At 42.4% G+C, this 15,151-nt stretch overlaps 1 protein-coding gene across 2 annotated transcripts in view; it reads left to right on the top strand.

Annotated features, from left to right (window-relative positions):
* LOC126253463 (beta-1,3-glucan-binding protein-like) overlaps nt 1-15,151 on the top strand; it is a 324,996-nt gene that overhangs the window by 49,995 nt on the left and 259,850 nt on the right. For both annotated transcript variants that reach the window (XM_049954818.1, XM_049954817.1), the window contains exon 2: nt 12,990-13,217. In XM_049954818.1, the coding sequence (XP_049810775.1) occupies nt 12,990-13,217 (228 nt within the window). The remainder of the gene's footprint in view (nt 1-12,989; nt 13,218-15,151) is intronic.

The raw sequence follows: 15,151 nt of genomic DNA, 5'->3' as shown, positions 1-15,151 counted from the left end.
TTTGAGTACAGTCGCCGTAAGATTTTTTGGAAACACTTCCAGAATGAGAAGATCTGAACAACAGTGGCAGTGTGGTATCTTCTAACAAACTGGTCGCTTAGGGAACGTCTTCAACACACACGCTGACGGCGAAATATTGCGCTTCGTTCGGACCGTGATGGTGGGAGGCTTGCCCAGCATTGTTAATTTGCGAAGAAATCAGTATGCACTGTATTGCTAAACACACTAATAGTTTTATGGAGGTCCGGGGATCCAACACCAAATAAAAGTTCGTAGACGAAATTTACCTTTTTCGTAAGAAATTTTTTTATTCTTGATAATTGTGATTACAAGTTGTGTCCTCTGCACTTCAAATTACGTCTATATGCAAACTTATCAGACTCAAAAAGAAAATCTCCAATAGCCATTCCATCTGTGCATAAAAACGCTCGTGTGTGTGTGTGTGTGTGTGTGTGTGTGTGTGTGTGTGTGTGTGTGTGTGTGTTTTTGTGGTGTCGCAGCGCAACTTCTGCCTTGCGTCCGCCCCAGTGGAGACGGATGCCAGAGGTGTGTTGTCAACATGCTGACAGATTACGCCACACGGCTGTCGGCAGCCACATCGCTGCCGCATTACAACGGGAAAGCCCGTAACTACAGACCAGGACTCGGGATAATGTCAGCGGGCTATTCTTTCACCGTTTACTGTAACAATGTCACGTTTTACACAGAGTACATCAGCCTCCAGAAAAACAAAGATGCTATAATTACAACTACAGCTATGCAGTTCTTCGCGGACTGTGACAAAGGGTACTCCTATTATATTTCTCCACTTCCGTGGTCCGTTTACAAATGGTCATTTCGCGAGATATACTTAGCGGAAGTAACGTTCCGTAAGTCCACTTTCAACGTGTGTTCTAATAATGTCAACTGTCAACAGCAAATGCTTCTCCGCGGTGCACCATACTGTAAGAACTATGCCCCTTACATGAAGTCATTAAAGATCACCTAACTCACGTTGAGCGAACAGTAGGGCTGAACAAAAATGACTGACAAGGTACAATGCATCTTGTAGAAGGTATAGTATGGACGTAGTGGAATAATTGTCGGGTGATGGTTTTAAAGTAATTCACATGACATGAAAAACTTTGTGGAAACGCGTCGATTTACTGGAGGCTAGTTTATCCCAGGGATGTATACAGAATTGACTGTGGCCAGCGGGGGAGCGGCGAAGGGACGCGACAATAGGCAACTTAGGGCGGCTCAAGCTCTGAGAAAGCGGTAACTGGGTGCAGCCTCCAGCTGCCTTAAGTTGAGTGACAGTGAGTGTGTGGTTGACCCCATGCTGGTGTACCGGGAAGCAGACTGAGAACTTGTATGAGTGTTGATAAATGTCCGTCGTCCCGTTTTCAGTGAAACATGCGAGAAAGCCGCACAAAGCTATGATGGAGTGGTCAACAGAGGTCAAAATATGCGTGTTCATGACTATAGCAACTTCACGCTGAATTCACGGTTGCAGAGTCTGAAGTAAATCAGGTGAAGAGCGACAAAATGAAATACGCTGACCTCCGATGGGAATGTAGGACCGAGGATTTTGAAGTACTCTCCTGGGAGTCAGAATTCTGGAAAAATAACCTTGATGGGTGGCCTGGGAGGAGCTAAATAGCAGAAGTTGAGAGGAAGGGAAATTTTGTGGGAATTTGTTCACTTCCCAGAGCAGGCATTGGTCGGCGCTGGGAAGTGATGCATAATTAACGCGACTTGCGCTGCAATTGGCGTAAGTGATTTTGCTGGAGGGGAAACAGAGACAAAGAGCAGACTGGGAGAAGTCTCCGTGGTGGTCTTCCGTTCCCAACTTGCCTAGAGTGCGGACGTGGCGTTCTTTACTCAGCTTGCCTGAGAAAGTGTGTCTCCGCAGTTTAGGACTTAGCAAATGGAACGATTGAGTTTCGAGATAGGAAGTGTTGGTTAAGCTATGTACTGGGCAAGATAGCTAGGAGTGAATAGACAAGTGTAGCCGTGCAGCACCACGAGGTCGGCCGACGTCCGCACAAAGACACCGCTCCGCCACGCTGTATTCGGTGATATTGCGCCCGCTCCGGTCACGGATTAATTTGTTGGATCACGTCGGCAAGGTTTCCTGGAGGGTTTCATGGGCCGTGTACTGTAGAATTCTTCTCGCACTTCGCATTACGCCTGGGTCAGTCGATAGGAATTACTTTTGAGTTATCGCGCTTTTCTCCAACAAACGCAATTTATTACCACTGCCTGTTAGGAGAGTCATGTAATGTGATGATTGAAGGTCGTGAGTTAAAATAAATTTGTGCTAATCGACTGCATCTGTTTTCAATCAAGTAGTTGAAATCCCAAGTCACTTTCTTAATTTTATGTTCAACATTTGCATCTGGTGTTCAATAGCTGAATATAACATCAGTGTGCACCCCTTTTTAATTAAGTGACCAATTCTGAATCAATTAATGTCAACACTGCCACCGCAATTCAATCAGGAGTCACAGGGCCTTATTACTTTCTTTGCGTTATCCGATATTGCGGCAGTTCTGCACTCTCTGTTGATGTGTTAGTCAGTTAGCTGGGGTGAACACGCCAAAAACCAGATAAGTGACGGGTGGGGTGTTACAATACATCTGGTGTAGCGTCTGTCGTTGGAGACAAGCATCTTCATAGCGCTCTCCCGTTTTGTGTAAGACTCCGTGCCGAAACGAGTCGCTCCTCTTTGAATCTTAATCAAACCTGTTAATGGCTCCAAACGGATACAGTATTCGAGAATCGGTCGAACAATTGGTTTGTAAGACGCTCCTTTCGTGGATGAGTTATTTCCTTTAGGTTCTTCCAATCAATCACAGACGGCATCTGCTTTTCCTAGAATTTGCTCGTTCCACTTCAGGGTGCTCCAGCCTGATACTCTGAGGACATGCGACAAATTTCCATGAAAGAATGAAACATTTTTGCTGCGCCTTAATGGTTGATAGGCTTGATTATTCAAAGGACCGTATAAAGAATTCCAACATTTTACAGCGTACAGTCCTTTGTTAGTACCGTCAGTCTTGGTCAGTGAGTCGACTGCGATTGAAAATGGAGAAAACGGTTTCGTGCAGTAGTTAAATATTTTCGTTTGAACTGTTGGACTGCCGCACAAATCTAAACGGAATTGGACGAAGTTCACACAGGCTGTCACTATCACTGAAGACCATTTACTTTTGGGTTAATGAATTTAAACGTGGTCGGACAAGTGCAGAAGATGAAGTGCGCTCCGGCCGTCCATTTGACGTCACCGCAAAGGGAACAATTGACAAAATTTATGATATGTAATAAAAGACTGTAACGAGACAGCCTCCTGTAGCATTACTTTTTCTCAACAGTAGTTGTCGATACCCGTATAAGTTTTTCGAATTTTAGACTGGTCAGTTTCATATAATTTTATACACAGTACGTTATATTTAAAGCTAAAATTTATGAAAATGAATTACTTTATAACATGTCTTATTCTCGATGTTATTATCGATAAGTACTAGTCCTGAATGTATAGTTAAGTCTTCTTAAGGAACATTTGAAATTACGAATTATTGGCACACTTAAATTTTCTGTTAATAATTACGCAATACTGTAGTGGTTACCATGTTTATTTCTGGATTCATTTATGAAATAATGATCGAAATTAGTAGAAATTCGTGTGTTAAGAAAAATTGTAAATCCTTTGGAACATTATTTCCGCAGTGCGGGAGTCGTAAGCGTGCCTCTGATATGATCGGACGTACTTTTGTATTTTGTGCGAGCAATGTAATTTCGGCTTTGTTGTTGTGAAAAATGAAGACTGTATGATAAATTAAGACGTGAGAAAATATATTTATGCAATAAATTCTGCAACAACAATCTTCAAATTTATTTAGATCAATCCAACTGTGAGAACCTAAAATGTGAAGATTTCACCTTCAAGAATCAGACCCACAGACAAGAACTGGAGCCAACTCGACATAACAAGCTAAGTAAACTAGCTTATTGTAATATTCGCTCCTCTTTAAAACTTCATAAGACTAATGTGGACAATAGATGGAAGTGGTAAAGAGGGGGGCGATTACAACTGCCAAATAGATTCGTGAAATTATGGAGGTTGTAGGTATATCAATTGAGCGAGTGCATATTATCCTGAGTGGAGAATTGGCTAAGCTATGTTGAGGTGGGTGTTGCGGTTGCTCCAGTCGACGAAATGCGCATCCGGCACAGCATTCCAACACAATGCCTGACGATGTTTATTTGGAATCCGCAAGTCTCTTTGCGCCTTTTTTGTGTGTTCGTGAAGCCTGGATCCATCATATCAGAGTTAAAACAGCAGTTAAAACAGTGGACAATGGTTGGTGAAAGTGTACTGAAAAGGCAAAGACCGTTTTTTCAGCGTGTAAGGTGGTGACCACTGTTTTTTGGGGTTCCCAAGGAATAATCGTCATAGATTACTTGGAAAAGGGCAGAACCATAACTGGACGCTATTACGCTTCATTGTTGGATCACTTGAAAACTGCGTTGGCTGAAAAAAGACCAAAATTGGCACGCAGAAAAGTGCTCTTACACCATGGCACTGTTCCTTCACATACGCATCAGCGATAACAACGGTGAAAAGTACATGAATAGGGCTTTGAACTGGTTTCTCATCCCTCCTATTCACAAGACATAGCTACAAGCGAGTTGTTCCTGTTCGCTAACTTGAAACATTGACTTGCTGGGAAGATATTTTCATCAAATGAGGAAGCGGTAGCTGAAGTATTTTCTAGACTCTGACAGAATCTGTTTTTTTCCAATGGGATACTTCTTACTTTTTTACCAGTCTTGTCAAACTATCCGCGGATTTTATGGTAGTTACGGTTTTCAGCTGCCGTGGATAATGCAGTCCGACTACTGAATCTTTCCACCAACAGTTTCCTGTATCAAATACAAGAGTACACTACCACCACCTGCATGATGTGTATGATTACATATACAAGGTGGTCAGAAACGGTTAGTTCGGTTTCCTAAAACCGAACAGAACTGCTATAAAACAATTGGACACGGGACGGTAGTAAGGATCAAACCTGAACCAGAGGTTCAGCAGTCTATTGCGCGGTCACCTACGCTGTGAGAACTGCCACAAATTGCCTGTCGGGCTGTTTGAAATTGAGCACGCAACTTCCGAATTGATAACTTCAATGCTAATTAACTCGGAAACGATGTAACTTAACAAATATTTCTCACCACGACCTACCCTGCAACACTCCAAGCTTTTGACACTTTTTGACTACCCTGTGAATCCACACACCTTGTGACTGGATTCAGGAGTTCCTAGCACAACGTCATTCAAGCGGAACAAAATAGAGGAGCAAAATTAACTTCTGAAGTACTTATTACGTAATACTTCCGAAGTCAGTTTTCCTTATATCCATACTGTCCTGTTGACGTGTTGAGTCCTATCTGCTAGTGAGTCCCGACTCGTCAGAAACCTCAGCCATACTCAGTACTCTCATATTTTATTCACTAAAGTATAGTGTGCAACATTCTGGAAGGCTTCCAGGAAATTCAGGAAAACAGCATCAACTCGGGTGCTGTTGTCTGCGACACTGGATCTCACCTGGAATCAAAACAAGTTCAGCAAAATCCGTTTGCTGTACAAGCTTTATTGCGAAGACTTAAATTTCTCCCAAAAGGTCACGTTATCCGAGCAGAAAATGTTCCATAATTCTACTATAGATTGAAGTCAGCTATACGTGCTTATAGTAATGTGCATCTGTCGGTGGGCCCATAGTGAGAGTGGAATGATTTGCAGCTACTTGTCACTTCAAACCTTTAGGAAGACGATAGTTTCTCGCTGGAAGAGGAGCAAGTCATTTTGAGTAAACTGTAGAGTCTTACAGCTGTCTTATCACGTCTATCCTCTGAAATATTTTATTTTCTATTCGTCGTTCACTTTTCTCAGTATCTGGTATTTTAGCGTTCGTGCGACGACTGACAGTGGGTGGAATTGAATTTAGATCTTCCGGAGCGAAAGTTCGGAAGACTGAATTTAGTATATGATCTATTATCAGTATGGTCACTGAGCGACTGGATACATTTTGATCCATTTACTGGCGCAACGTGAGAGCAAGAACTACTTAAAACTTTTCCTCAGAGCTGTCAGTGAAATTGTACTGCCGAATTCACTGAACGCTTCTCGCACTGCTCTCCCTAACGGTTATCATTGTCTTCAGTCATCTGTCACACAGGCTTAGATTTCAGAGATTTCTGAGGTTCCATTTGCTTCCATAGCAGCGTTCAAGACATCTGTTGAACCGCGGCGAGTGTGGTAGCGAGTACTGTCAAAGCTGAAGGGATAATACGTTCTGTGTTGGTGGGGCGTAGCTGTTGCGGCTATCAGATTGTTCCCGAAACAGCAGCAGCACCAGGCGTGCTTCTGTTACACTTTTTGCTCGTAATCACTCATGTTTCCTCCAACTTCTGCGCGTGCAAACGTTTGCTCATTCATAGCAAAAGGTGAAAATATCAGAGTTAAGGCCAATTTTGAACGTCCTTCACGTCACAGGAAAGAATATCCCAGCTGATACCTACCTCAGGAGGTGAAGCCTGCCGCCATTAAACGTACGCGTAAGACATGGAGATACCTCAACGGGCTACGATGAACCGTGGCGCCACGAGGGCCGATAAAATAAGATGGTACTTGGACGATGACGTCGTCTCTTGTGACTGCCATCAGGTGAATACAAGGAGCGTGTTTGAATGCTGATTTCCGTTCCAATGTTTCTTTGAATATCTATTGGAAGGGAATGAATGTGCCGGTGATGATTCTCAGTATTAGACCGCTCAACTGCAAAAGTTTGTTTCCGGACAGTGTTACAAATGACACACGGCATAAAAACTTGGCACCTTTTCTGTTCGCAACGGGAAGATCTGCGCTACGAAGGGAACTGTACTTTAAAGACAATCGTCGGAAAGTTATCGCTTCGTTGTCGACAGTCGACAGTTCGTAAAGTTTGTGGTCTTTTTGTTTAGTGTGTTGTGGTTCTCTTGGTGAAAGTTTTCCTTGACATTGATGAGACAAAATGTAAAATAGCTGTAAACAGTCATTCTCAGTTTTATGATTAACGACCTGTAGTGTTGTTAGTTGTTATGCGGTGTGACAATTATTCCTTCTTTCGACTAATAGTGTGTACTCGAAGCCTGGCGAATGGTCCCACATCTGTTGTCCATAGGCAGTATGAACGTGGAATATAGATAGCATGAGACATCGTTACTAGGTATTCATCTGTAATTACTCTCTTCGGGAGTTAAACTATACGTTAAAGTTCCTTGCATACATGCGCAATGTGGCTGTTCCATGAAAGTTTGTGACTTACTAGGAAATCGAGAATTTCAAGGTTTCCATAGGTTCCAGGAATTTTTTTCTTCTGAGGCTACTTATAGTGCAGAATTTATTTTCATTTTATGACATGAATTGGACATTCCAAATAGCACATTTGACTCCTGGACTCCCTGTTGGGAATTAAGAGACAAACAAAGAAGCCAACACCGGAGTCTAGTTCCACTTACAACTGGTGTAGTAACTGTCGCCGCCATACTATTCACTAAAATCATCAGAACCACTGCCCTAGCTCATTACTCTTGAACTCTCCACAACTGCCCGAGCTCATTACTCTTGAACTTTCCAACTGCCCATCAGCAGCTTATAACCACCTAATACGATGTTGGGTCGTAAACAACTCAGAGCAAAAGTTTCGTAAATTGCAAACTTGATAAGTGCATAATCACTTTGTGCAATTATGACGGTTCCGTTGGGAGAGGGAGAAGGGCGCTCTTAATACTCGTACTTCGCAACCACCAGAAAAACAGAACATCAATTAATTGATGTAAAGACCGCTGTAACGGTGCGACCACCAACCGCGTATATATATATATATATATATATATATATATATATATATATATATATATATATCCTTCAGAATGTCAACAAAATTGTTACATTGCCTGTCACTGTCTGCTTCACGGAAAGAAAAGCGGCCTTACATCTTTGTCTTGAATATGGCACAGAAGACGTGCTGGTTAGTCAGCAAGCTGGACTCGCCATCCTGGAGGACGACGGTTCAAAACCTGCGTCTGGTCGCCCTGATCTAGGCTTACAGTGATTTCCTTAAATCACTTCAGACAAATGCCGGGATGGCTCCTTTAAAAGGGCACGGCCGACTTCCTTCCAGAACACGATGGGACCGATACCTCGCTGTTTGGTCCCCTCCCCCAAATTAACCAACCAGTCCACCCTTTTGGCCTATCCTTTCCCAATTCTGCACGGTCATGCAGCAAATCAGTACCCCACACCCTCGCATTGTGACGGTTAAAGTTTCCCGACATGTAAAGTCGCCTCGTTGCTGAATATCAATGTCCCTGCAAAGTAATCTTCCATAGCTTGCTGCATTTGGATACAGAACTCTAATAGGGCATGATCATCGGGAGTCAGGTGCTGTAGAAGTTGCAAACGGTACCGTTTGAAACGCAAAGGCTGACGCAAAGCATTCCACGCTATTTCATGCGGAATGCCCAGTTCACAGTTTGCACATGCGGCTAACTTTGTAGTTGCACACAAAGGTCTGTCTCATGTGCTCCACGATTTCCCCTGAGACTAGCGGTCCCACTTTAGGCAGAAGGCCAGTATTGATCAAACTGGCGAAACCACTGCAAAATACTCTGGCCACTATGGCAGTTTTTTCGTATTTGAGTATGTAAGTACTCTCAACGCTCGTAACCGACAAACACTTCACACATTCTAATACGGAAAACTCCTTTCTTGCATTGCCTCCATCTTGTACCGTCGTCACATGCATGCCATCTAGCGCACACTTGTCACGAGGCAAGATAGTAAACTTAATGAGTGTATTTTCATGTGTCATCCATTTTTGAACGTCATATACTTGCTAACAAACAGTGCTATGAAACCTAAAGAATTATTTAGTCTAACCCTACATATAATTTATTTTTATTTAAACTCTAAGTAAAAAGTTATCAGGATGACTTTTTATGGAATGGACACATTCTTCGATAAAAATTATAGCTGTTTTCATGTTGATCAAAAAGGAAAACAAATATTCCTAATGTATAAAAGCCATAAACACAAAGCTCCCCAGCGAAAACCGCGAACCGCACAAAAACGATCGAAAGAGGTATAGAACACGTAAATAGACTGGCATCGGTAGATTCAATTTAGAAAAGAAATGGCCCAGGACTGTTAAAAGTTCAGGTAGCTTCTTTTCATTGTGGTGGCTTGTGACGTTGCTCCCATGGCGTCAAACAAGCCTTACATCATAATTCTCACAGACCAATTATATTTCTACAATTTCCAATGATTCTGGTGGCCACTTTTCCGAACCGGTACGATTCTGTGGATCATAGTAGTATTCAGGACCCCCACTGCTGTTTTTTACGTGCAAATAATGTATTTAATATAGTGACTGAACCATTCTGACATGGGGATAGAAGGGCTAAAAATATACAAAAAACCAAAATTGCAACATAAACGTAAAAATCGAAGTGAGTTATGGTCAGCTCTCGTCATGCTCAATCTTTGATGGGCTTCTTCATAAGTCTGATCTCCTCTACCACTTAATTAGATACACTTTTTCTAATAGAGCCTGTCTACACTGCCTTAAGCATCTTAATGTCTGATGCCTCCGACTGAATTTCACGTTGAAAATCCCTTTGGACAGCAATGAGTGATTCAGATTCCACACACATCACGCACTGGGCTCTCTAGACATGTCATTTACCGTAATTCTTTACAACCTGAAAGAAAATAAAAGGAAATAAATCGTTTAGATAAAAATCCGGACAGATCTTGAGTTGCTTTATACGATGCTGCAAACAGCAAATGTCCATTAGTATTTTTAACTGCATGTAGAAACGAGAGAGGTTACATGTGGGCATCCTGTATAATGAACAAATTTCCCACACTGGTATAACTACTGTGAAAAATTATGTTCTGTTCATCAAAAGTAGTGACTTCAGGCTGGTAACAAAAATTTCACTCTTCCACACCAATCAACACAGATAAAGTAGTATTGGCTAGTAAGTGAGCGATAGTGGGAGAAGTTGGAACATAGTTCAAGAGCAGCGGCGTGGTGGTAATAATACAACAATGGAATGGCTGTGGATTTTCCGAATGCACAGTTCGGGCATGTGTTCAGCCGTCCCTTTAGTTAACAGGTTGATCGCAGCCTACTGGCACAACATGCCTAACTTTCTTGGTTACTGTCATCGACGCGTTGAGAAATTCAGTTCGGAACTACCATGTACTTGATCACCTAAGTGAAAATGCATTACTTTTCAAATTGTTGGCATTGCCGGGAAATTTAACGTCCTCTTAAGAATTGCACGGGACAGGCCATGACACTGTTGGAAATTGGGACATCTGGTGACACTATTGAAAATTAACCTGTCAGAGAATTCCTCCTTTTGTAACAGGCTCTTCATTTGAATGACAAAAGTTCCGAATTTTGGCATGTCTTCTTGCAAACTACAGTTGGCACAGATTGCAGGGCAGACATTTTTACAAACAGGCCATAAAATGACCCGAGCTACATTTAACTAATGAATTGTAGCTTCTTTGGACTACTCACTAACGTAGCTCGGATTTCTGCATTATTTTCTCCTCAGCTGAGTAACACTGTTGCTTGCAACGTGAATGCAATACATATTTTAACCCTTAACTACTATGGCCATTCACAGGAACACAATTACTATGGAGGGGTCTCACAGACCGCAATTTTCTGTTTAATATATCAAACCAGAATTTTGCTGAATATATAGTTTCTTGACTTCCAGTCATTCATTACACTTCTTAGAGGTGGCTTTTGTAGAAATTTGATTTTTTTATACACTGCGGTATTTTAAACACTTCGACAATTAAAGCAAAGCGAAATCTGGAATATATTTTTATTTTATGAGTTACGAAAATAACAGCAAATAGTTCTCTACTCACACATAGATTTTCATCAGAGGGATTATATTACAAATTGGCAATATAACTAGGTGGAAAAATCCGACATGACTTACGAAAAATTGTGTGTGAAGTCAGCTTTCAGTTTACGACTCACTTTGCAATGTAGAGCGAATATTTCAGTCCATAAGTCTATGAATGGAGAAACTTTTCCACCATTTTACTTCTAAAATTACAAGTAAAAACTAAATACTTGTTCTCATGTGCCACTGAATCATACTGTAGTCTATTTCCACCTGCAAACACTTCACGCAGACCTTCCTGGAACACTCCAAACAAATCGGAACACCACGCTGTTGACATGGATACCTTGTTTTCCTCTTCAGACGAGGAGGGCAAATGTGCACGTTTTTCGATTTTCGAATTCTTCTTTCGGTGTCTGAGGCTCATCTTGCAAGTGAAGACATCTGTCTCACATAACACACGTTGCACAGAAGGCCCAGCTTTCCCCGCCATGGAGAAACAGTAGCATGCAATAAAAACGCGGCACGCAAACACTATGGTGCGTCTGTGAGACCTCTCAAGGCTAATAATTACGAAACAAAGAGCACCAACAATGCAAGAATGCTGGCACGTGTAGCTTGACAGCCAATAAGAAGGTACATGGAAGAGTCCATTTGGCTTTGCAAGGGTGTGAGAAATATCTCGACACAAAAATTAGTAGCGGTCTGAGAGACGGTCGATAGTAGTTAAGGGTTAAGGCTGCTTTTGTAACTATTAGCGTACGTCTCATCTGTAAACAGCCCTGGTACGAGTAAATCTTACTAAAAGATTGTTACTGCAAGTTCCCAATTTTAGAGGAAAGAACAGTAGCAATTTTTTAGGATCAGTTTTGTGAACTGTTTAGATTAGCTTTAAACTTCGCGGCAACATGCTTGCGGCGGTCGCCCACCAATAAAGCAAAAAACTGGCCCTACTCTTCTCAGAGGTGTGTGTTGCTTTGGGAATGCCTATGGGTTAGCCTACTACGTGCCAAATGAATGTGGCGGAAATCACGTAAGACATTGTCGGAACTGCACTGACAGCATACGTCATAATAGTTCAGACTTGACAGGGCACCATTAGCACAATATAGATTCACGAATGGACATGAGATCACCTTCGAATATCTTCTCCACTTCGTCTTACTAGGATTCTGTAACAAAAAAGCGTTGGAAATTAGATTATGCACTAGTGGACTTGACTCGTAGTGGCTATAATCTTACTTGATCTAGATTCCTGGCATAGAAACAGCGCCCACTATGAAGCAAAATTAAAGGGAAGCAGTGATGCTGTGAGCAGTCTCCGTTCTCCTTCCACCTCGTAATCTTGGTTCATGTTAAGGGGAACCTGCAGTCTTCAGTGCTTTTCTCGCAAAGTACCAATGTTGCCCATGGCAAGTCACTCCACCAATTCTAAGCCTCACACTATTGGTATGAAGTAACTAATCTCAATAGTCAGCTCGCAACAATTAACGAGACAAAAAACCTTTGGGAGCTAAAGTTACAAATGAAGCATGACGCAGCTTTAACACACAAATCTGATACATCGGCTTTGCTTTCTACATCTGCATATACTCAGGCCACCTTACATTGTGGGGTAGAGGTTGCACAATCATCCAAAAATATATATTCGACGTCCAGTTGTAATTTTGCCTAGCTGTACTTTCACACACTGAATAATTTCACCCACCTTGACTCTCAAAGATCTGTAGATAACCTAAAGACATATCAATCCTATGTTCGCCTGCTTAGATGAGTGATAAGGTGTTTTCCTACCATGCAGCGGGCCCGAGTTAGATTCCCGGCCACTCGTGGATTGAGTGTTGCGTTATCACCACCACTGTCATGCAAGTCGGCCGGTGTGGCGTCACCTGAAATAACTCACAACCTGACAGCTGAACTTTCCCGAAAGGGGCCTCTCGGCTAGCAATGCCACATGATCATTTCATCTCAATTCCATGCTAAGACTAAAAGACTACATCTAAGGTATTTTGTTGCTTTGCTCGCAGATGACCTGGGGGTGGAGCTGTTTGCAGTTCACGCCAATGTGAACAAAGCGATCTCGCTTCTGGAGGCGGGGCAGATCTCAGTGGACATCACCAGGCCCAAGAATGGCCGCTGGGTCTACGAGGACCGGCGCGTGCGCCTCAAGCCTGGTGACGTCATCAACTACTGGGTGTACGTGCAAGCCGATGGGAGGGGCTACCGCTTAGATGACCAGACCTTCACTGTCTCAGGTAAAAGTACTCAGAGATCGAGGTCAGCTCGACCTGGAGCTTATGACCGAGCCATCACGATTTTACCTAAATTAAATTTGTGTTTTTAAATGAATAATTGCGTTCAATCGCTTAAAGTTTGACAGTCATTACGAAACTGATTGACAGATCAGTCTTGCAAATGTGTGTTGCATACGTTAATTTCGTATAAATGCACAAAGTATGGTCAAAACATTTACAATGAATAACGGAAACTGGCCTTCCGCGTTATTAGTGAGTGTGTGTGTGTGTGTGTGTGTGTGTGTGTGTGTGTGTGTGTGTGTGTGTGTGTGTGTGTGTGTCCTTAGTTTAAGTAGTGTGTAAGCTTAAGGACCGATGGCCTTGGCAGTTAGTTCCCATAGGAACTCGCCGCCGCCGCCACCACCACCACCACATTCTGCTGCTGCGCGCGACATCAGAAGTTGGAGCTGCCATCTGAAGGCCTGGCGCGTGGCTTTGGCTGTAGCACAGACAGTATCACCAACCTTCACAAAAGTTATCACTGAACATTAAAGATTCGCCCTGTCGCTCACTGTAGTATTTGCATTATATTTAATTCAGCAATTCACGATATTTTTGTAATTTTCTTTATAAACTGAACCGTGCGCATACTAAAGGGATTGCTGTTAAACAATTAAGGCGACAGACTAGTGATTTCGAAGTAACTGACGAATTCAGGGGCTCGATTGTAAAATTCACTCTGTTAAAAGAACAATGCCTTAATCATAGCACTGCCTACCTTCAGTATCATTTCGATACTGAGAATACATCTGTCCGTTGAACAGTGTAAGCTGCTGGTGCAAGGAAACAGGAGATTCTTACCTTATTAAACCCTCTGAAAGAAATGTGTATCTTCTTACGGTAACAAATCTCTGAAGCAAGCTCATTACATTTTACTTCTGAAATTTACTGTGAATTCAAGATCAGACTTGTACTCACAGGTCTAAAACAGAGGCAAGCCAAACTAATACCAATTCCACGTTCTGACAGCAGTCTTTAAACTCTTTTACATAATTGCTGAAATTTAACTGGATTCTGAACTTCCAGTTAGTAAAATTTACTGAAAAAGTGTCCTGCCTTGTGGTTTGTGTAGAAGTAATCGTGGCTGTGGTTGCATAGTTGAAGCAGTGATGGACGATGACTTCACACACCTTACTCACGTCTCTGATAAAAAATTATTAACTTCCCAGAACCATTGTTCCAGTGCCAGCTATGGCTCACGAAACTTCAGTCTGTCGTAAGTCCGGAAATTCTTGCATCCATGACTTAATTGCAGAAGACTTACTGGGCATGTAAAGGAAAGGCCACACCAGTTTGATGAAAATTCGATAAACTTTCAGCACCACAATAATTTTACCTCTGAGACTATCTACAACATGTTGCCATCCATCCCAATATCTTGGGACTGTGGCCGCTATCGGCCTTCATGTCCCAACATACCAACAAGAACCAGTTCTGTCTCGATTTTGCAAAATACTGTCACGAGCTTGGGTAAAGTACTGAAGTGGTGCCATCTGTTAGCACAAAATGTAAAAGTAGTAGGTTTTATTTATGTCAAAGTTTGCCGACGAAGTCGTCTTACAGGTCGTGCTGCATGTTGTGTACCCTGTATTGACAATGCTAGCACCTTCTAGATCCAGTGCCATCATTCATGAAAATACCAGACTTCTCCAGTAGCACGGGGCTGGCCCGATCAGATGTATCCAGATTTCAGTTGGTAAGAGCTGATGATAGTTTGTGTGGTGCAGGGCATGGGCACAAGTTATCGAAAAGGCACTGTGCAAGCTGGGGGCGGCTCCATAAAGGTGTGGGTTGTTTACGTGGGGTGGACTGGATCCTCTGGTTAAACTGAATCAATTATTGACTGGAAATGGGTCTGTTTGGCTACTTGGATACTATCTGCAGCCATTCATCGA

This window comes from Schistocerca nitens, chromosome 4, assembly GCF_023898315.1.
Source record: "Schistocerca nitens isolate TAMUIC-IGC-003100 chromosome 4, iqSchNite1.1, whole genome shotgun sequence".
Classification (NCBI taxonomy): domain Eukaryota; kingdom Metazoa; phylum Arthropoda; class Insecta; order Orthoptera; family Acrididae; genus Schistocerca; species Schistocerca nitens.
Note: the sequence above shows the minus strand (reverse complement) of the source record. Positions and strands in the feature narration are given on the sequence as shown.